The 24,062-nt window shown below is 44.1% G+C and overlaps 1 protein-coding gene across 1 annotated transcript; it reads left to right on the forward strand.

Moving 5' to 3' along the window:
• On the forward strand, positions 1-24,062 carry ghrhrb (growth hormone releasing hormone receptor b). The gene is made up of 15 exons (XM_026323411.2): positions 1-18; positions 497-566; positions 2,235-2,338; positions 7,975-8,083; positions 15,689-15,793; positions 19,924-20,024; positions 20,343-20,440; positions 20,532-20,664; positions 21,201-21,354; positions 21,468-21,528; positions 21,837-21,906; positions 22,509-22,600; positions 22,718-22,847; positions 23,012-23,053; positions 23,662-24,062. The coding sequence occupies exons 1-15, from the start codon at positions 1-3 to the stop codon at positions 23,851-23,853; spliced, it is 1,479 nt and encodes a 492-aa protein (XP_026179196.2). The 3' UTR covers positions 23,854-24,062.

Genomic DNA, 24,062 nt, shown 5'->3' on the forward strand with positions numbered 1-24,062 from the left:
ATGGCACAGACTGGTGAGGTAAGTGTCGCTGCTGTTGCAGGTCGACCACTCTGTGTAAATGGTCACGTGTTGATGAGTGAGTGAGAGGTTCAAGAAACAGACTGGGAGGGATGGTTGGATCTTTCCTCCAGCAGCCAGTGTTGGTTTGTTTAACCAAGCAGTTTGAGCTGTCTGAACTCAAACAGACCTCAGCCTCAGAGGTGGCAGATCAGAAAACACTATGAATCATTTTTGAGGAACTGAGGATCCTTCAGGAAGACGATGACAAGTGACTTACGTCTAAACCCTAAAACAAATGATTTACCTGATACCTTCAGGGGGTGGCAGTTTTTCTCACTGTGGCATTTTTGTCTCCAGCAGCATTATAAATATACAGACACACACACACACACACTCACTCACACACACGTCTGTTGAGGGCCAATACCAAATAATATTGCAGAGTAATCCCTGTGCTAGCAGGTTGCTCTCTGCTAACAGGTGCTGCTGTCTGCAGGGGAAGTTCAGTGTTGGTGGTCCTGTGGAAAACCCAAAGGCACCGTCTGTCATCGATCGACCTCTACAAGGTGCTCTCTCACACACACACACACACACACACACACACACACACACACACACACACACTGCTGCACTGTTTATGTTTCTAACTGTTTATATGAAGTGTCCTCAGTAATTAAACAGAAGTGAGAAGACATGTCTACTGTGGCACAACACACAGAAAACATCACATAATTCACTTCTGTACCTTCAGGATCTTATAGCAGTAAATTTGTATTAGTAGAAAAATAAATACTGTGTGTTCTGTAACCTGCAAACATAAAAAGAGTAAATGCAACTACAGCATTTACAGCAGGCGTCGTTTCTCTAGGTCTCTGTCTCTGTGTTTGTCTTTTCATCATTATACTGTCTTTTATTATTTTCTATGTTTTGTTAAGTAGCTTTTTACATCTGTGTGGTCAGTGTCTGATAGAAACACATCAACACATCTGCCTACACTTTGTCACAGCTGCACATACAGACCAGTGTTATTTGTCCCACTTGGAGAAACTATTCGTTTTCATTACAGCTTATAGCTCGTTGTCTCCCTGGTTGGAAATAGAATAACTGGTCAGGAAGGGGAAGCTCTGCACAGTTCAAATATAAAGGTTAGACGTGTTATTCTGGGCAGCACAGTGGCTGAATGGTTAGCACTGTTGCCTCACATCAAGAAGGTTCCTGGTTTGAAACCCATCAGGGGCCTTTCTGTGTGGAGTCTGCATGTTCTCCCTGTGCTTGTGTGGGTTTTCTCCAGGTACTCTGGTTTCCTCCCACAGTCCAAAAACATGTATGTCAGGTTGATTGGTGACTCTAAATTGCCCATAGGAGTGAGTGTGAGTGTGTGAGGTTGTTTGTCTCTATGTGGCCCTGTGATGGACTGGGGACCTGTCCAGGGTGGACCCCTGCCTTTCACCCAAAGAGAGCTGGGATAGGCTCCAGCAGGTCCCTGGGACCCTGGTTAGGACTAAGGGGGTCTAGATGATGGACGTGTTATTCTTATTCATAATAATAATATTAAATTCCTTAAGCTGGGTTTCATGGCTATAGTGGATATGGCCACTTTTATTCAACCCAGTTTGAACCTCTTCGTATGAAACACATCCTGTTTGGACATTAAGAGCAAATGGGAATAATGGTGGTGATGAAATATTCTTAGCTCAGGGTCAGTTCACTACATTTGTTCTGGAGCTCTCAGTCATTACACAGAACCTGATTATCTTTATGTTGGATAACATAAATACTGCACATCCTGGGTGAATAAAGTTTTTCTCATCTGTCCATCATCATCATCTCATCACTCTGATGGGTCTATGTTACACAGGAACACACGAGTCTGCCATAGAGATAAAACACTATGAGGTTTTTAATGACAGTATCATTCCAGCACGGAAAGATTTCCTCCTTCGGCCTGTCATGTGTCGGCGCGCAGCTCTGCGCCGCTGCTGCGTCCGTGCGCGGCGCTCCGTCGCTGCCTTTTTAGGGAGGAGCGCACCTTGTTTGGCTCAGTCGAGTCCCGGTTTTGTTCCGCGCGTCATGCGGCACTGGACACCGGACAGACCCACGCAGCCCTCACACCGGTGAACTGTCAACAAGCAGTTCATGGATTGTTGTGGAAATTAAACGCGGCAGATTCTTATTCCCGAAGACTCGTTTTGTTCTTGGACATATTTAAACTTTTTTGTGAGCACTTTTCGAAGTGAAAAGCTCCAAACTATTCAGCATGATCGTCTTTGGATGCTCGTGGATGAGATGGACCACGTTACTCCACCTGGACCTGATCCTGCTGTCGCTGTGGGAAACGGTGAGTCGGTCTAGACCCCCGGGTTCAGGTCTACTGTTATGCTCCCTGATAACCCGCTGCGTCAGGGTGTGGGCGTCGGTTTAAAGCTGCTTTTATTTTTGCTAAATAGATTGAACAGAATAAATCACTGTGCATTTTGCTGTGATGTCTGTCAGTGTTAAAGGGCTGTTAGGGTTCGAGCTGACCAGTATCATTAGATTAGAAGATATTTAGTCCAAGCCTTGATGAGATTGTTCCAACAGGCCTATTCAGAGCCACTTTTACTCACGGATATTTATTGGAGTGAGCTACTTTGTTTATTTGATCATTTACTGTGCTGTGTTTGGTCATTACTTCGGCCATGACTGCCACTTCCGCCACTTGATTTGTGTATTTCTGCACACACCTGGGATCATCATGCACAAAGGGTGGAAATAGTTTTTATACCTGTCACAGATTTACCATAAACTGATTTTGAGTGTCAGTCTTCAGGTGTCTGTGTCCAGGTGGAGAAATCAAGCTGATAAATGCACGTGTGTTGGAGCTCTCACAAACACAAAAGTGTGTGTATCGACCTGCTGTTCTCCTATTTGTCTGATGAGGCTGGACTGAATGAGGAGCAGCTTTACCTGCTGGATGACTAATTTGTCTTGAGTGGTGTGAAAACCCCTGGGGTCCTGTGATTTAATGATCCGTGCTTCATTTTAAACCTCATTACGGCTTATTCACAGTGATGGGCAGTGGGTCTAAGACTGCACGCTTTCTCTCAACTCAACTTTCGCTTTCTGCTTTGGTTTCAGTGCTTTCAGGAGGAAAATCATGAGACATGAAACTATCAAGAGGAGCAAAAATAAAACCTGCCTATACGCTTGAAATAAATCTGCAGTAAATAAGAAGATCCTGTGATGAGACCCTGTGGTGTCTCCTGAGCCTCCATTAGCTCCGGACACTGACTTGACTCCGCTGCCTTTGGCTCAGGACTGACAGCAGCAAAGAGAAAGCATTAATATCTTCTCTGTTTCTGCACATGTGTCAGCTTGAAATTCAAATAATGCAGATGATTCAGCGTGAAGTCAATTCCAATTTTATTTCACTTTATCCCTGTTTGAACTTGGATTTAATGGCACTTCTTCTCATCAGCTGTGCGCTCACCTGAGGGTGAACTGTGATGGAGTGTTTGGGTCTGTGTTGTGTCTTTGCTCATCCTGAAGCTTGTTAATGATCCAGCTTCCTCCACAGACTCTGCTGCAGGTTCTCATGTTGTCCTCTGCCTTTTCACCGCACATCCTTTTTCTCCCGGTGACAGCAGGATGGTGCTGATGTTGCTTATTTACCTGCTTGATCACCGTAATTTAATTTCACCGCCTACCACACACCACCCATTTCTGTGCACACGCTCAAAAATCATGTCCCTGAAATAAAAGCTGTTCCTGTTCTTCAGCTTTTCCTAATTCTACTCAGTACCCTGGTCTCTGCTGAAGGGTAACTCCACATTTTACGACTAAACTGTCCAAATGAGCAGGACAGAAACTGAACCAAGGTCACAGAGACACAGACATGGGTGTTTTTTAGCAGAATAATGAGGAAAATAAGGTCTGTAGTAGCAGCTTTGGTTTGCAAAAACACCAAGCACCAGTGCTGTGTCACAGTTGTTCCTAATGGCACTAACAATGAGCTTTGTGCTCTGTTTAGAAGAAGAGGCAGGATCAGGAGACTGACAGTCCAGGACAGGCTGAAACACCTGAGGTAGAGCTGCCGAGGCCACAGTGTCCCATGGTGAAGGTCTTAAAGGGTTAAAGTGACGGTGACGGGAGCGTGTTAATGTGCATGTGTCTGCAATTACTTTCTTTCTCCATTAACATTCAGTCCAAGTGCACAAAGTCAAGATCAACTGCTTAGAATAATAATTAATATATGATTTGATGAATCTTTGATGAAATCTCGGAAAATTTAAAGCTGCATGAAAAGATGTGTTTGGCCACTAGAGGGCAATAGAACAAGGTGTAACCACAACACAATTTAAAGTTCTTACAACAGGAAATATTTACTCTCATATGTGATGTAGTATGATGATCATGAATGAGAAACACTAAAAAGTCATTAAAATAGAAGAGCTAATAAAAGCTAAGCACAGAAGACTTCTGAATTTTAAGACGGAAACATCTGATTCCCAGCAGTAGGTCAACCTGATCCACTGCCCTGTGTCCAAGCCCGGGGCGAGCTGAGCGTCTGCCTTTATCAAAACCTTAAAACCTTCAAATCACTTCTAAAGGTCACAGGGAACCAGAGCATCTGGGCCAATACAGTTACTCTCCAGTGTTTCCTGGTCCTGGTCTGGGTGGACGTGTTCTGGTCAAACTGCAGGACTAAATAATGAGGGACGGTAGCTGAGAGATGCCTGACTTCTTTATGCTGCTGGAATGTCTGAAAAATGTTAAAACCTATTTTCAGACTCATTTTTATGTATTTTCAACCTTTACTTGATAAATAACAACATTGAACTCATCAAAGCTCATTGCTGAGACCTGGGAACACAACAGGCCTGACACACAAGCAGCTGATAACAGGCTTTTCCATGTCAACAAGTCAGCCAGTATTGGCTTGTTGCAGGTGTATACAGCAGCTAGCGGTGCACATGTTGACTGATAAGCAACAAGACATTTCAGGTCAGTAATGTCTGAGGAACTGCAACTGCAGAACCTTCCCCTCGGTGCACATGTGGGTCACCTGTCTCTTTAAACATCCCATTTAATGGATTCCCCTACATCACCTTAAACGTTTTCAAACCATACTCTTCCTTTTTCAGTGTATTATACGTCCAGTTGTCTTTGTCCAAATGATGAGAGCACAGATGGATGACACATAGTGAGTCCCTGCATGCATTTTGTGTTTTCATAACTGGGCTGTGGTTTGGGGTCTGAAGCTGCCTGAAGTTCTGTCTTCTTGAAGTGCGCCCTGCGATAACGACCAGGTGAAGACGCGACTGAATTTAAATGACACTGCTGCTGCGTGAACTGTCGCCACTTAGGATGGAGGATTGTAATAATCAAGGTGCATCTTCGAGTGCACTCCAGGTCTTCGCTCACACACACACACACACACTGATTTCACCATTCTGTGCCTACAGCTGCCAGGTCTGCAGCTCCTACTGAGTCACAGCAGATCCTCTGCACATCATTAAACTGTAAAATTACAGTTGTGCTGATTCATACATCGAGTGTTGTGTCACTATCTTGTTTGTGTAAAGGAGGTTTGTTCCATAAACCTGCACAGCAGATATTAGTGTACTGTCTTGTGTCACGGGGAGGCTGCGTTACCAGATCGAGCTGCATGTTGGAGGTTTGTTGATGCTGTAGGTATAAACTGTTAATGATAAGGGAGTTTATGGGCCACCCGGTTTAAAGACATTGTGGAAATGTTTGGTCTTTTCACAATAAAGTATGGTCACATCAGGTCATGTATTTGCATTTATCACATATGCCTTAAAATAGAAAAGCAGAGAGAGAATTTCCAAAGATTTGGAGCTGTTGGGAAACAAGGAGCCTCCATTATCGTTCATGTTTCTCATCCAAGCATATCAGTCTGTGTTTCATCAGGAAGGGATCCAGTCATTTTTAAGACAGGCTGGATTTACTGTATAATGAAGAAGATGGAAAATAATTTCTAGATTTGCAGAAAAAACAAACTTCTGCTTAATTACTTCACGTTAAATGAAATAAGTGTCACATCTTAATGGCAGAAAAAGTGCGATGCTGTGTGGTTTTATCTGATACATGAGGAGGTGTAGCTGCTGCCTGGATTATGTTCACTGGCTTTTCTAGTCGGTGAAGTGCTTGAGTGCTCAGATGTTAGTCAGTGTGCGTTGCTACTGTTTTTAGAGACTGAATTGGTTGTTTTAACTGATGCAGGAAAGAACTGCAGCCTTACTCTCCAGCTCCTCAGCAACTGCTTCAGCAGAGGAAAACCTAATTACAACAAACACAGACTGACATGTAAACAACAGCAGCCTGACAGCTGCAGGGTGAAATGTCCTGCAGCAGGCCACAAGGTGTTTCTGTCTGATAGCAGAGAGCATCTCCTGGACGCTGCAGAGCTGCAAGAGCTCAGGGTCAAATGTCACGCTCACCTGCAGTGGCTCCATCTGTCCAGCAGGCACAAATCAAATCCATCCACCAGAGAGCTCAATTAGTCACCATTAAAGCAGCTATAGGGGTTGTTACTCACTTGACAGCAGGGGTTGGTCTTCGGAGGGGAACTGCCAGCATCCTCTGGGTTTGCATGTCAGGAGAAAATACTCCATCCATCCATCTGGTCAGGTCATAGTCTGCACGTTTTATCATCTTGTGTGATTTTGCAGTGTGTTTGGGAAAGTCCTCCCCATCAACTCATCCTTTCTTTCCACTGATGCAGCCTCATATCAGTTCACTCCCACTCTGCAGTCACTGTGGTGGTGCCGACCAGCTCCACATCAAACATGTTGCCTCCCGTCTGATTTCTGACTTTATCATCAGGCACGTCCTCACCCTGTGGGGCCATGCTGCATTAGACACAACCCAGGACGAAGTGAGACTAATGTGGTGTTCACAGGATATAACCTGGTTCATGCAGTTAATCCTAATTGCAACTGACTTTGCTGCGGCAGTAACAGGTGACTCAGTCGTTCTAATTTAGGTCCTGTGTTTTCAATGCAGTCTATCAAACATGCATGTTTTAAATTATACATTAAAATGACTCTACTCTAATAAAATAATAATTACTGTAAGATGGTACACTTTAAATGTGTTAGTGATGCTCCACAGGGCAGCACTGTTGTTATTTGTTGTTTGTATGAAGAGAAGATTGTTATAACAAGACATGGCAGACAGAAGAATGTTAAATGCTTATGGATAAACAGATCTAATTATTTTATTTATTTATTTCACTTGCATTAGTGTATATTTGTTTGTGACTGTCACAGACAATGTTCATGTATTTCTGTAAATGTAGTTAAAATAAACCCAAATATGTAGGTGCTGCTGGACTGTGTGTGTCTGCCTCTGTGTGTCAGCCCTGTGATAGACTGCAGATCAGTCCAGGGTGGACCCCGCCTCTCACCCATTGCATGCTGGGATTAGCTCCAGCCCCCCGTGACCTTAAAGGATACGTGTTAGATAATGGAAAGAGACGCATGGATGGATAAAAATATGTTATTTCATGTTATGTTTTTATGTCAAAACAAAGAGTCCTTTACATTTTCATGCAGTCCTAAGGTTCACACTAACATCAATGCAGCTTCCAAACGTTTAAACATTTAAATATTTACTTTTGTCCCAGTGACCCAACCAGCCCAAAGTCCCAGAAGCCCCAGCACAGACTCTTTCTGTGTGACTCAGTGTACGAGGGATCAACTGTAATCTGAAATATATGCACATTCATACTCACATTATGTATGAAAACAGTTCTTCCTCTAGTTGTTTCCACAGGGTTGAAGGCTGACAAGCTATATGAAGGATAAACCATAGTTACTTGTTAAACATCAACTATTTCTCTAACCTCGACCACATGACCATAGAGAGTTTAAGAATTCTTTCATTCCTCGTTAAACGAAACCTAATTACGTTTCCTCGCATGTAAATCTGCAGTGACGTGTGGTGATGGTCTGTCTCTCTGCTCTTCAGACGGAGGCCATCCACCCAGACTGTGCCCTGGTGGTTCAGCACATGAAAGCTCAGGAGGAATGCAACCAGATCCTCCAACAGGAGGAGAAGGGTCGATCCAACAGGACAGGTCAGCGTCCGAACGTCTGTAGATACACTCACATCACATCTGGGAACAACTCACAAGATTGAATACTTGATTTGAGGTTTATACTTGTTAAGGTTCAGTGTACTGTCTCCTTATACTGAACCTAAGACTGGTTTAGGCTAAGTTAAGACTGGTTTAGGCTAAGTTAAGACTGGTTTAGTGACTGTGGTGAGTGTTAGCCAAGTCTTCAAGGAATAAGGTGAGTCAGTGTTTGTACAAGTGATAAAAACTGTCTTGTCTTTTTCTTTTATATGTTTGATCTTTTTATTGACTAATTTAGTTTTAGCAGCATTACTAATATCTATCACACACTGAGAAAACATTAAGGCTACAGGGTTAAAGGTGAGCCTTGTTGCTGCTCTTTTCTTTTCTGATGGGCAAAAGGCTCCTTTTTTTTTTATCTCGGCCAAAGCCAAAACAGAAAGGTATCAGCACTTTCTTTGTGTTCCAGTGGGTAGAGTCAGTTTCATGACATAACAAATGTAAAATTCTGGCTTTTTAAAGTGCAGTACTAAACCTCGGTCCTTCCAGCCACACTGGACGTGAAGCTGCTGGACGTCTTCCTGTTCCTGGTGATTGAAGCTCTTCAGTCAGAAGCAGAACAAGCACATTTCCATCCATCACTTTACAAAACAGTCAACAGTCAAGGCAGAGATTCATGTGAGGAGTCGTCTGGATAAAAGGGACTCACTGGTCAATGTGGCCTGGTCCTGTTTCAGCTGTGGAGCTCAGGAAGAAGGTGAAGCAGCTGAATCAGAGGAAACTGAAAAGGAGAAAGGCGCCTCTGGAACAACTTGTCCTTCAGGGGGATGCTGCCTGAAGAGTTCTCCTAAAATATCACTTGTCTTTGTTTTGACGTGTTTTGAGCAACGCCACAGGGTCATTCCAGGCGGCTGAGCTCTGCTGTTTCCTCTCTCTGAAAAGATTGTTATGAAGGCTACACATTGTGTGAGACAGACGTCTGCTGACCGGTGGGACCGCCTGTCCTCACCACAGTTGGCGCCACTCACAATTAATTGCATCATTTGTCACCCTGTCCTGCGATCATCTGAAGCACAGGCGTGACAATCAGCATTTGAAGTGGCAGGTAGGAGCTGCTTCCAAATCCAAACACTGCCTGAAGTAGTCTGAGGCGATGCTTCCTCTCTGCTGGAAGCTTTTTCAGATCCGGACTGTCCAGAGGGAAATACCCTCAGCTGCTCCCCTGTGGCCTACCTGCCTCACTAAACAGAAACACACAAGTGTTCGAGCTAACCCTATTCGTGTAACATTGGTGGGAAGAGGCGCCGCTCTATGAAGAACCTGGGGAGCAAAAGGGATTCTGCTGCGAACTGAATTAATCTGGGTTTTTAAAGCGCTCAGCAGGTTTAGAGAGACTTTAAGGCCTTTTTAACACTGCATGGAATACAGTTTAGTGTGTGTTTCATAATCATGTAACAAGCACCACTGATCATTCATCATCATCAGTGTGAGAAAGGTTATAGTTTCTTCATTACACAACACGAAACACAGAGGCCCAGTCAGAGTGGGCTGCTCGCATGCAGGAAACTGGCAGGTAAACAAGGCTGAACATGGACAGAAATAAATAAATAAAAGAGCTTCATCCTCATGAATATTCAGCCTCTGTCATGAGGACCAGAGTGTGGGTCGTGTGGGTCAAGTCCTTCTGTTTCTGAAGTGCTGAGCACATACACAAGTTTCACTGCATTTTCTATTCCATTTCTCTGAGGGTTGAAATTGTTCTCAGCATCAGAAAATCCCACACATCATCTCTGTTGTTGGACCGAAGTTGGCCTTTTTTTACACCAAACGTTTTTGACATGACTTTATTTATTTGGCACTGAACACACAGCACAGAGGACTTTACAGCACGCAGAGGGAAACCAAAGAAATGAGACAGTACAGTAAATACACCTGTTCGACCTTGACAAGCTAAATTATTTAAACAATTAAAGGTTTTTTATGATATAGTTGAAATGGAAATGAGAATCTCTACTAATCTGTTGTGATCACCAGTGACGCGTGTTTGATGCAGATCTCTCTCGTCACATCCAGGCAGCAGCAGCTCTCCCAGTTTGCACAGTTAGCATATCTTATCGACCTCACAGAGGTTGATATTCAGATATGTTCACGCAAGGACAGTTTGCTGTTTGAATAAGCGAAAGCACAAACGCTGGTTTGAGACTGGAAAACAATTCAGGGTCAGAGTTTCAGTAATGTAATAAAGAAAATTCAGCAGGGAGCAGAAACTGTCTACTACTGAATCAGTCCTTTCAGGTTCACGCTTTAAATACGTTCGTCCCCTATAAGACACGTTTTCAGGTGTGTGGTGCTTCAGCAGTTCAGGTTCGTGACGGCTGTTATCACAGTTGGACAGAGGGCTGTGGTTGTCAGAAGAATTGTGAGTATGCGCTCACACTAGGTGATCCACACGAGCCCCAAGTCCAGGTAGTTTGACTCCGCACTGTGCCCAGGTCGCCTGTTCAGTGTGACCACTAAGCCCAGCACAGAATTCAAAACGTCTTACTGGAAATCACTGGTCAATCCCGTCAACAGCTTTACTGATGTGTCTTTTGTCATTGTGACCCATGAGAAAATGTTTCTGGGCTTAACCCCGAATTTATTTACAATCATATAAAACAATAAATTATTTGTGTTTTTTAAATTATTAGTCTACAAGGGGTTAAGGGCATTTATCAGCTGCAGGACTGTCAGTGGCCACTGGGAAAAATAAAGTCACATTGTGATGACATAAACACACGTAGGGTGAGCCTGATTTGCTCATCACTAAACAGTTTTGTGCATGTGGGATCAGCTGTTTCTTCTCTGACCTGCTCTACAGAAGCAGAACAATCCCATTTAGTTTCAAAGGGATCGTTGCATCAGATTTACTTTTAATAGCTGAGCACATTTTGTCGCTGGGCCTGTTCGCTCCAGTGTGAGAAAAGACAACGTGAAGAATTAGCACTTGTTAGTGTGGTTATATTTGGCTGCACCACGACACACAGAATCTTCTCCTTCTTGATTAGTCAACACAGGAAACAGGAGAATCATGGGAAGTCAGTGAGAAGGAGGAAGTGAAGGAAGTAACGCAGGAGTAAACAGAGACAGCTCATTGATTTATATCGGGGATGGTTTAATGCTGCACTGCTGACATTTGCACAGATGATTACACACAGTGACTGTCCTGCCCCCCTGAATCCCTGCAGTCACTCGCAATAACCGATCTCATAACTGATGACACAGACTAAATACCAGAGGTGAGGAGTGCGTTTTACTGCTAAGATCACTGCTCAGTAAACATATCAGCATTATGTTAATCATTCCTCAAGCAGAATGCATCTTTAAAGGTTCCAGCTTCAGACTCAGGATTTTATATCTCTACTCTGGTGAGGAACTTGCAAAGTGTGTCTGCTCTGTCACTGGATCTAAAAAGTCAGATCGTGTCAGAACAGTTGGGAAATCATGTTGGAAATGAGACCTGCAGTGTGCACTCTATCCCCTCTGCACAAAGACAAGGATTGTGTTTTAGTAGCTGACAGTAAACTGGATGTTTTCATTTCATCGGTCCAGACGTCTCAAGCAGGTCACTCAGTAGCAGGCAAATCCTCCACACAGCCAAGTTCTAGTTCTAGAGTGGGTGTTGTAAATATTTAGTACCTACTAAAACCTGTGTAAGAACCCGTTAGTGTAGAGCACTTTTACTTTGATTCATAAGTCTCCGACTGTAAATTACAGTAAGAACAGTTTGTGCAGCTTCCAGTTCGCAGCTCAAACCCAGGAGAGTGGCCCCTGCATGTTTAGTCTTCATCCATCCATCATCTGTACCCCCTTAGTCCTAACCAGGGTCCCAGGGACCTGCTGGAGCCTATCCCAGCTCTCTTTGGGTGAAAGGCAGGGGTCCACCCTGGACAGGTCCCCAGTCCATCACAGGGCCACATAGAGACAAACAACCTCACACACTCACACTCACTCCTATGGGCAATTTAGAGTCACCAATCAACCTGACATACATGTTTTTGGACTGTGGGAGGAAACCAGAGTACCTGGAGAAAACCCACACAAGCACAGGGAGAACATGCAGACTCCACACAGAAAGGCCCCTGATGGGTTTCAAACCGGGAACCTTCTTACTGTGAGGCAGCAGTGCTAACCACTAAGTCACCATGCTGCCCCATGTTTAGTCTTTCAGGGTGGAAATTTCATTTTCAGGGTGGAAATTTTCATTTTACACCTTAATGCATAAAACTGGAGGAATCCCTGGACCACTGAAGGCTGGAAACAGATGTTGTAGCTCTGCTCCTCTCAGGTTGTCCAGAGAGGCCTGTCCATGCATCAAACATAATTTCAGTGATCTACTAAAGTTTTCACTGTATTGATTGATTCAACAGAGTTTTGCTCAGTTTGGGTTTAGATGTGACATCCAGGGAGTCGAGATAATTCTCTGTCTAAACAGAACATAAAACAAACTTTATGTCTCCTTTATCTCTCAGACAAAACACACAAGCACCATCCTGAATTTCTGCTCAGGCTCTTTGTCTGTTTGAATGTCTCCTCTGTGCCGTTCTCTTCCATCTCGTCCTCCCCGTTTCTCTGACCATCACATATCACATAACATTGTTTATTAAATGGCAGATAGTGTGTATCAGAACAGTATCAATGTACCGTATAAAAATGCTATTGAAGGTGATGTGTGGGAGGGAGAGTCAGAACCAGCAGACGTACGTTTAGACTGACGTTTGTTTTAAAGTCATTTCAACATTAAAACACTGGTTGGTGGGAGATAATGAAACTGCCATGTGCAGTGGGGTCAGTGATCCCAGTAACAAATTACTGTCCCTGCTGCTCCTCAGGAGTCCATTCATGAATCTGGCCATTGCATTTACAGTATGTGTATCATTCAGACCAGAAATCTGAGCCAGTCAAGAAAAGGTGCGGTGCTGGACTGCTGGTAGTTCTGTGTAAATGCAGCTGAGCACTGTGGGATAACAAGTGAAGGCTCACAAGTCGTCACAACAGGATAGTTTCCTGTTCGTCTGTCACCGTTTGGTAAATAAATAGATTTGTTTACCCAGGTTTGCAGACTGAAGACTTTATTGTGACAGTAAACAAAACTCAATTCTGCTAATCGGGAGCTGGACCCAGGGGTAATACTTGAGTCCAGGAACAGAGGAAACAGGAACCAGGAGAGGCCAGGGAGACTCAGGAGAGTGTGACAGGGTAGATGGAGTCCTCTGATGAGGTAAATTGGAGCCAGGAAAACAGAAATCAGAGACCAGGTAACACAAGACTCGACATGAAGCCCCGGAGATCAGGAGATTGCGGCCACATGCTGGAAAGCCAGAACCTGGAAATACAGAATCAGGATGAAGCTCAGAGAAGTGTAGTCACACACAGGAAACAGGTCGGGTCACAAATCAGCACAGCAGGGACCTGGAAATTCACACAGTACGATCCAGCTGAGAACAAAGGAACATGGCTGGTGTATATAGACAGGGAGAGAGCCAAAAGGAGCAGAGCAGACACAGGTGAAACTAATCAGGGAGATTTAACATAAAGCTTGTGAGGACCAACGGGCAGGACAGGAACTAAACACAAAATAAGAGTCCTCAGCAGGAAGACCGGATCAGGGCCATGACGTCGTCCCTTTCTAGAGACATAAGGAAACGTGTGTGGTGGAGCTGGATCTTTAAAACATCAGGAGTGACCTGAGGAACCAGACAAACCTCAAACATCATTTGGTGAAGAACACCAGATAACAGGTAAAGAGCACTCATCCTCACTGGAGAACTGACACACTTCCAGGAGCTGCTGAAGACATGAGAAAGCAAAGCTTGGTGTTTAGATTACAGGATGAAGAGACATTAGCTCCTGATGAGACTCACAGGTCCAGTCCGGTCACGGTATCACCAGCTTTGATCAGCGCCTATAATGAGAAACCTGTTGCCACCTGCCAAGCTCTTCTCACACTGTCAAAACCACTGGAGAGTCATTGGGGCACTTACACTAACAGCCAAATCAAAAATGGCGTCTGCAGCTGTGCGTGGAAACAGTCGTCATGATGCAAAGAGAAAGTTCGGAAAAAAGGAAAGTTCAAAGTCACATTCATCCAGTGAGACGTTCGCGTCTCCACAGCTTTGGCAGCAGAACCTCAAGCAGGAGCCAAAAGCTGTGTTTTATTATGAATGAGTGGTGGTGTGTTATAATTGACACAGGGCCGAGCAGCTTTGATGTACGAGACGCCGTGGTGGCAGAGAGACGAGAGGCTCCTCATTACCGCTCCCTGCTCCCCCCCACCCCAACACACACCTCCCCGTTTGCAGGGAGTAGCTGTGAGGGGAACAGCAGACAGAGCGTGGACAGAGAGGACGGATCAGGACCCAACCAGATGTCCCTGCACTGTCCCAGACCGAGGAAAACCCCATGAAATGTGTGTCCAGGAGACTGACTGTGCTGATAAAATGACTCTTAATCAGGTGATTGAATCAGGAGCTGATATCAGTAAGTACTGCAGCAAAGAGACGTTCAAGGTCAAACAAGCCGCTCGCTGGCAGAATTTTAAGTGGCCTGCATGAAGAGAGGAAGAGAACAGGTTACCTCTCTGTTTACAGTCAGCAAGCAAATATTCTTTCATTGCAGTGTTTAGTTTTACGTCTAAAACACCAACCTGCTTTTTTCTGAGGGGACAGACAATGTGAAAATATTTTAAAGGTTTTTCACTCGTGAGGAGAATTTAAATCAAGTCCAAGACCTTATGGGACGTCCCACGTCCTACTGCAGGGGTCTCCAACTCCAGTCCTCGAGGTCCACTGTCCTGCTTGTTTTCCAACTATCCCTGCCCTACCCACTGCTGATTACCTGGATCAGGTGTGTTCAGCCAATCAGAAGCTAGAGGAGCAGGGCTAGTTGGAGAACAAGCAGGACAGTGGACCTGGAGGACTGGATTGGAGACCCCTGTGGTGCAATATCAGGTATTTGCAGGATCTTCAGTTTGTCTTCAAATACATTTTGTGGTTTAATGGTGCTGGACTGGGAAAATTCCTTCTAACCAGCTCCTGGTTGGCAAAACAGAAGTGAAAGGAATTATTTACATTTTTTTCTTTAAATTTGGTTCAAATTTGCTTGAGAACTTAGATTTAGACTTTTATTTTCATTAGGTTTCAGTAATTATTCATAAAATCAGAACAAATTTTATTAAAAAGTTTCACAACTGCATCCACAGACTGTTTGTTCTTTCCTACTTGGAAAATAACAGAATAATTGATTGATTTTTGGTTGATTATCAAAACAGCTGATTCATTCTCAGTTGATCATTCATTGATTAATTCAGCGTCACTTCTTTGAAACGTTCAATAATCCAGTTTCAGTGTCTTTATTCTGAGAATCTAAAGGACCTGATGTTATTTCTGTTCTGCTCTTTGTGTATCTGTTCCCTGCTCCGCATGTTTCCATTGGCTTCTCTTAATGTTTTAGTTCCTGATTTAGTGTTGAAACTAATCTCACATGATTTAGCTGTTCTGATGTTTTTATTGAGGCTGACTGCTGTGAATTCATCATCAATTCATGTGTGTTGTCGTCCTGTCTCAGGCTGCCCCACACTTTGGGACGAGATCCGCTGCTGGCGTCGTGCTGAGGTGGGACAGGTGGTCAGCGTCTCGTGTGCCAACGTCTCCCGGCTGTTTGCTAACCAAGGTATATTCCCTCTGACAGAGGAGTGTGACACGAAGACAAACCGATCAAGATTAGTTTTGTTACAGACGTACACACACTAAACTGTCTGTCTTCAAGAGGAAAGGCAGTAACAAAAAAGTCAGAAACTGAAAACATTCAAAATAAAAGCACAGAACAGGAAACTGATTAATCAGATAATCTACACCAACACCCGGACTGACCTTTAAAATACACAATCCCAACAAGATACACAGAGAACAGCAACACACCAGAAAACACACAGTACAAGATATAATGTACAAAAACGTAAACGTCATAATAGGTCACAGTGTGTACCGTTTACTCCTTGTACTTTGCTGTTTTACTGTTGCTCTGAGGAGTTCTCACTCTCATATTGAAATTCTTTTTTTGTTTGTTTACATTTGCACTGTGTGTTTTTATTCCAGCGCAGCAGAAAGTTTAATGTCAGGCCTGTCTGAGGCAGCGCAGGGAAGAGGGTAACAATGCTGCCAGTCTTTTGTTTCTTCCTCCTGCTGTGTGCATGGAACTGTAGTTTGTCAGTCAGGACCTGACGTGAGGCCGTGTTGACTTTGGTAGAGCACAGCTCCTGAAACTCAAGATAAAAAGGTTTTTTCCTTTATTTTTTAAGACAAAAACAGATTGAACTTTTCCAGCATAATGAACTTGTGCTCAGTCCATCCATCTTTCTGTTTACAGCTCAGCAAAGTGTCCCAGTTATATTTGGATACCTCTTAGGACCAGTGTTACATTTTTGCTGAGTGGTTTATGGAGAAGAGACAGTTTTCTGTGTGGATAACGTGGACTCGTCTCCTTTGTCTGAATTCGGGTGAAGGGGAGCGACGCTCGTCTGACCGTTTACAGAACCCTCCACCTTCTCCGAAGCCCTGGCCCATCCAGCTGGCTTGAGAACAAAGTCTCTCGAGCGGTAGCTAACAAATACAGATTCAGATGCAGCAGAGATGATAGAAAATGTGTTTGAGGACACCGGGGAGACAAACAGTGACAGAAAAATCTGCAGCTTGTCACAAACAGACCCAGTGGAAATGTAAAGGAGCAGCAAAAACTTCCTTCACCTACTGAAGCATAAACCTTTAATTAGCCTGGCCACCTGTGAAGCCATGATTAATCATGCAAAAGAGTACACAAGGGGAAGACAAAGTACCCACTAAAATACTGCACCATATAGAACCAGTCAGGAGCTCTGACAAAATGGGAGGAACATTTTTTACCAAACATTTTTGGACATCAGAAATTCGTTGACTTAATAAGGTCAGTGTGGGATGAAGGAGCAGTCATGTGGACTGTACAAAGCATAATGACACAGTATCCTCTCTATATCTAATGAAGCTCAGTCAGTCCACCACAGCTACTGGATGGACGACCATGACACTTTCTATTTATGTTCCCTGACTTTTCCTCCAGCGCCACCAGCAGGTTAAAGTTTTATTAGAAACACTCAGCAGAAAGTGACACATCATGATTCTCAGTGGCTTTTTATGATACCAATAATTGATTTGTTTTCAGGCGAAATATCCACGGATGCAGCACAACCTCCATCATTAAACCTTTTCTAGTTTATTTGGTTTATGTGAGGGAAAAGATCCGGGTTTGGTTTAACACAGAAAGAATTCACCGTGTTTTAATTTATATTTCCCCAAAGTGCTTCTGTCTCGTGAAGCACAGAAGAGACTCCGGATATGAACTTATGTCTCTAGTCATAGTCACAGTCACGTCATCCATCCCAAACATAATCAGCCGATCATTAGTGTGTTTACCACAGTGTAACTGGGAAAACAATTAGGCACCGTGGAAAGGTCATTACCAGGAGGCAGCGTTGATTTATGGAGCTGTGTAAAACACGCAGTGATGAAAATGGACCCAAAACTTATTCATATTAAAATCTGACTATTTGTCATCGCGACCGATATTATCAGCTGATAAATAACGAGAAATTGCAGTTCAGCTTCATGTTGGTAGTGGGTGTCCACCACAGAGCACTGACCAGGGTCATCTGTAAATCTCAGGCACAGGTATTTAATAAGCAATAAGAAAAAAGGACGTGTGGTCCAGAGTTAGAGGTGCTGGCAACTGCAGGACAAACATGTAGACACTAAAAATTCATTCATATAACTGCTGAATATAATCAAGGGCCTTTTGTTAACACTGACAAAGTTATTGTGTGCAGCCCTTCACTGGCTCATAAAAAAGCCTCGTGAAAATAGCAGCTAATTAGTGACTGTCCACACAGACATGAATAAAGTCCAGACCCGGCTGTATGTCATGGAGCGCTGCTGAACTCTGTGCAGTATGTAGAGCCTGTGCAGTATGTGGGATGCTGGCTGAATGTAAGACACCACAAAGCAGAGAAAACTCACAGCAGTGAAAGTTCCCCTCTGTGTGGAGGGATCAGGAGGCGGAGGTTGCTGCTCAAGACCTCATAACTCAGTGTAAGTGGGTTCCTGGACCCCACAGGATTTCCTCCTCCACAGACACCCGGATAAGCGCTGTAGCTGTGCGATTAGATCGGCCCGTCCAACGGGAGGCTGCATGCTGAGAAAATAATGAATTGGAAAATCAAAGAGTTCACTGCGAGAGGAAAGAGCTTCGGGAAGGAGTTGGTGCTGCTTGTTAAGGACGGCAGTATGAGCACCAGCTCCATCCCCGGAGCCTCAGCCTTCAACCTCCATTTACATCCAACCATTCACCCGCCGACGTTGCAGCTGCAGGCCTGCCGGCTTCACTCTCTACGTTTTACTGGCTGATGTATCTGGATACGGGCAGATCCACCCACGACTCAAACCCCCACACTCTGCTCGGACAGGATTTTTCACAGCACTGAAATCTGTTGTTTCACTTTTATCCTACTCCATGTAAACGCAGAAAGCCGATGACCTTTGTGTATCATGACTGTCATAGAGCTCGATGAGTGAGCTCCATCATTTTAACTTCAGGCCATTGTGGGAGAACATCTCTGCCTCATTTAAAGTCTCCACCTGACCAGGCTGCATGCGTTCTTACCTGGAGCAAACAGAGAGAAGCAAACAACGAACCTGTGGACTCCTGGGACTGACATCCCATAAAGAGTGAAGCCACAGGTCAACAAACACTGGATAGACTCTTCACTCCTCATTTCAAACCTACTGCTTTTAAACCTTCAACATGTTGATCCTCTGTGGCTCCCAGTACCTCATCTGTGGCCTTCAGTACTGATCAGTGTAGTATTAGTAGCAGTATTCTTGCTGTTTAGTAAATATTCACGTGTATCTTCTTCACAGGTGCCGTGTGTTCAGCACCAGGCAGAGGGAGTTTGAGTTCAGCTGATTGTCTCTGCTCATGTATATACATGTGTTTCTATCTATATTTACAGTATATCTGCGCAAAGCAGGGATGACACGAAGTGATTTGATTATTATTATTATTCATTATGTCTCAGTAAACCTCATAGACCTCCCCCATGCACCATAATGTCTCTGTGTGTGTGACACTATAGCACAACCAGGCCTAGACCCTAATTATAATAAAACATCTGCACACTCTCGTTATCTACACACAGTTTTAGCTGTAAAGGTCAGTACATGTCCAAAAGTATGTGGATGCCTGATCCTATAATCATGGACATTAATGTGGTGTCATCACAGCTTCTCCTCCTGTGGCTTCACATTTTCCAGCACATGTTGGAAGCTGCCTTAAAAGATTTCCTGCCATTCACACACAGGAGCACTAATTATAAGTAATGACGTCAGACACTGGTGTTTTTATGTGACTTCACTCCAGTTCATGCCAAAGGTGCTGGATGGGGTTGAGCTCACGGCTCTGTGCAGGCCAGGCAGGCAGGTTGGAACCATTTCTTTATGAAATGGTCGGCTCCCCAATGCAAACAATGAATTTCTGAACTTTTAAAACCGATCGAAATTTTTCCACTTTCCATATTCTCATGGTTGTCAGGTCCCTGAGTGCAGACTCTTCTCCCACAAATGCAAACGAAGACTTGTTTTAGTCCCACGTGATATTTACCCACTGTGCTGCCAGCCCCATCTCAGACCTGAACTCTGCATATTGCTCCTCTCATCCTCTTCCTGTCATTGCCAACTCTTCTGTCCTCGCTGCTCAGAGCTTTCTGTGTCTTTTAGCTTTTATCTACAGGAACTGCACCGAGGATGGCTGGACCGAGCTCTCCCCGTCCTACGAGGAGGCCTGTGAATTCACTGAGGATGAGGAGGAAGAGCGAGAGGTACAGGATGTTTTGTGCTACCAGGTTCTTGCAGCTGGAACTTTTGTTTTCATGTTTTTGTCTGTTGTAACGTCCAGTATCAGCATCGTTCTCTTTACATTGTTGAAAATCCAATAAAGTGGTTTTCATGCAAAAACCTGGTTTAGCTCCAACACCAAACATCTTATTGTGTTTATGAGTAGTCCTCCAGCAGACAAAAACTAAATCTGTTATTATTCTGAGGTAGTTAGATATTAGACACACAGAGTGTGTATGTGAGTTACTGTATGCTAACACTGCTCTGTTTGTTTGGTATCTCTTGTCTTTTCTGGCTTTCAGACAACATACTTCTCCAACTTCAGACAGGTGTACACTGCCGGCTACGCCACCTCCCTCATCTCCCTCATAACTGCCATTTTTGTCTTCACTGTCTTCAGGTGACACCTTCAGAAGCTTTAAAAGTGTCACATGTTAAAAACACAGTGACTGAATGTGTTTTGTAAAGAAGAAAATTCTTCTGCCCTGCAGGAAGTTTCACTGCACCAGGAACTACATCCACATCAACCTGTTCTTCTCCTTCATCCTGAGAGCGAGCGCCGTCTTCATCAAAGATGGAATTCTCTTCTCGGACGAAGACCTGGACCACTGCTTCATGTCTACGGTGAAACGCTGCAGCTCCATCATTGCGTCCACGTTCACCAGTGCACACAACCTCAGGCTTTGGGAAAAACAGTGAAAGGAAAATCCTCAGTATCATTGTTCTCTTGACAAACACATTCAGCTCCCTCACATACAGAGACGTTGATTGGCTACTGATCTAGAGCCAGTTACTGCACATGCAGGCTTTACTCATTATTACGACTCAGGCACCTTCGGTTTGTGCCCGTGTGACACTGAGGAGCCGTTCTGAGGGAAACCTGCCGTGTACAGCAGCAACAGGAGAACAGGGTTTAGCCTTAATTACTTATAACACACCCACAGAGCTTCAACTGACCAAGCAGAGAATATCTGCCTTTAATATGAAATGTAACAAAATAATATCAGGCCATTAACTTCTTCACCCTTAGAGGTATCATCATTGCAGACCTCTCTGTGACCCATAAATTGATGGGGGAGACCATTACCATTACAACCACTCCTGATAAATGGGCTCCAGAGACTAATCTGATCTTTGTGGCTTTTGTTTTTGCCCTGCAGACTTCCTGTAAGTCAGCTGTGGCCTTCTTCCAGTTCAGCATCCTGGCCAACTACTTCTGGCTGCTGGTGGAGGGCATGTACCTGCAGACGCTGCTCGCTCTCACCTTTGTCTTTCAGAAGAAATACTTCTGGTGGTACATCCTCATCGGCTGGGGTGGGTGCCGTGTAGACTGTGGTGCTCCTCTTTCGCCTGTCTCCGTCTTTCTGTATCTCGTTCAGGATCTTGTCTGACTCTAATGACCGGGTCACTCTGCCTGTGCCTCCCAGGTCTCCCTGCGACCATCATAACAGCCTGGATCCTCACTCGAAACTTCTACGATAACAAGGGGTGAGCTGCTGCTGCTGCTGCAGGAAATTACAGAAAATCTCACTGAGAGAAAATATGTGGAAAATTTTAAAAAATAATTAATACACATATTCAAGCCTCTGAATTTATGCATTTAGATCTCTAGTAAATATCCTGCTAAGATGGAAATAGCAGTGATCCAATTTGGAACAGAAATAAATGTAAAGAAGCTAAAAGGATCTTGGATTTGAATATTGTTCCCATGAGGATTTACTGCTCAGGCTGTGGGCAGTCGTGTGTTTGGTGATGAGGTGCACGTTTATTTCATTACTCCCTGCTGTGTGTCTCAGGTGCTGGGATGACACAGATGTGGCCTTTATCTGGTGGATCATAAAAGCTCCAATAACTGCTTCATTACTGGTCAGTACACAGCAGATACGGTGGGAGCTATTGAGGAATTATAAAAGTTCTCAATCTTGATTTTCTGTGTTGTGACTCTATAGCAGCAACTGTGATCTCTTATCTCACGTTCACATTAAAGGCAGCAATAACAAGTCAAGGAAGCTGATTCATTTCCGACGTGGAAGCAGAGAAACCTGGGCAGGCTAGTTTCTCTGCTGGGGTTTTCTTTGTGTCTGTGACTGCAGCCACTATAGGCTCCAGCTTCCATGGTTCATTTCAATAAAGTTTACTGTCTTTTCTCCCCAAAACACTGATTCAGACTGAATCCAACTGTTGTAGCTTCTCCAAGATGCTGGATCAACCAACCTGGCAAGAAAAAACTGTGCAAGTGGATTTCCAATATTGCTTTAGTTTAGGTTTTTGTGTTTTTACTGCACTTTGTGTGATGGTAATTTAAAAAATAGAAAGCTTCCTCTCCTTTAGTGCCTAAAACCTTTGCACAGAACTGTCTGTAAATATATTCAAATAAATTCTTCTCTGCAGCAGCAACAAGAAAAATAGCTGCATGTGCAGAATAAATAACACTGTGCTAATGTGATCCCTTCATTTGTTTCATACAGGTGAACTTCATCATCTTCATCAACGTGATCCGGATCCTGGTCCAGAAGCTCAGGTCTCCTGGTGTTGGTGGCAACGACATCAGTCACTTCAAGTGAGATGTGACGAACCAGATTCTCAGAAATAAATGAGCTACACACATGCCTGTAGTAATCGTGTGTGTGTGTGTGTGTGTGTGTGTGTGTGTGTGTGTGTGTGTGTGTGCGCGCAGGAGGCTGGCCAAATCCACCCTGCTCCTCATCCCTCTGTTTGGGATGCACTACATGGTGTTTGCCTTCCTCCCAGAAAACACGGCAACAGAGGCCCGGATCTTCATAGAGCTCGGTCTGGGATCCTTTCAGGTAAAACACACATGCAATCAAAGTTAAAGCACAACATCTGTAATCCAACACAGATGTGCTGCAATCAAAAAAAAAAAAGATAATTTGTTATGTCACAATGTCAGCGGAGTTTGCTGTGACTCTGTTGTTGACTTGTTTTGGATGATGTGTTTTATACTCCGAAGGGATTCGTTGTGGCTCTGCTCTACTGCTTCCTGAATGGTGAGGTGAGTAGATCACTGTGTAAAGTTTCTAGACTACTCGTGCTGTATTTTTCAGATTTAGTGGATTTTGCACATTTATAATTCTAGTTGCTGCTATTGGTCACAGCAAAGCTTTGCAGGTTTCTAGGTCGGTTTTTTTCTGGGCAAATATTTTTCTAAAAATGAGTTTGACATGATGAAAATACTCACCAGCTTCATTTTCTGCTTAAATTACATCATCACCATCATCATCCCCCAAAGCAGCTGCGAGCAGGTGTGTTGTTGCGTTGCTGGGGTAAATAATGCTGCCTGTTTCAGGACTGCACAGCCACACAGGTGTGTTCACTCATCAGGTGTGATCAGGTCTGAGTGCAGCAATCAGCTCTGAGACCATCTACTCAGGCAAACTGAGCCCACCTGTGATGGGGTGCCAGGGTTTTGGTTGGGAAACTGGGAAGTAAAAGAACTTTTTCAGAAATATTATTATTATTATTATTATTATTATGGTTCTTTATTTCTAGACAAGCAATGAAAAGTGAGGGAGAGAACCAGAACAGACAGTATGTTGGTTTGTTTGATTTTTATTCTCAGCTCCTTGTTTAGCTGAAGCATTTGTTGGCCTGTGTTTTCAGGTGCAGGCTGAACTGAAGAAGCGGCTTTGGAAGTGGCAGACTCAGGGATACCTGCGTTACAGTAAACGGCGGCGTACGCTGTTCACCGAGAGCAGCACCGTCACTCAGATATCTGTCCTGGACAAATCCAGCCCCAAAGATCAGCCGGGCTCAGACACGCACGCCCTCACACCCAGAGTCTCCACTGTCTGAGGACCGTCCAGACACTCTGCTGTTCATCTGCCTGCTTTGTGTGTGGACACAGTCCTGAGCAGACACAAAAACAAACAGCCGAATGTTTAAGGTCCCACCTAACCTCGTTTGGTACGAAATCTGCAGACTGTGGTGTGAAAATGTACGAGCGGTAACACGAGTCTAACTTTTAATTCACTGGACTCCATAAAACAGTCACGATAAACGTT

Source organism: Mastacembelus armatus, chromosome 4 (genome assembly GCF_900324485.2).
Source record: "Mastacembelus armatus chromosome 4, fMasArm1.2, whole genome shotgun sequence".
NCBI lineage: Eukaryota > Metazoa > Chordata > Actinopteri > Synbranchiformes > Mastacembelidae > Mastacembelus > Mastacembelus armatus.

Bases quoted from the DNA above. Each gene is read 5' to 3' on its own strand.
- ghrhrb (XM_026323411.2), top strand. The intron at 20,441-20,531 runs GTGACACCTTCA...TCTGCCCTGCAG, and splicing joins TTTGTCTTCACTGTCTTCAG to GAAGTTTCACTGCACCAGGA. The intron at 21,529-21,836 runs GTGAGCTGCTGC...TGTGTGTCTCAG, and splicing joins AACTTCTACGATAACAAGGG to GTGCTGGGATGACACAGATG.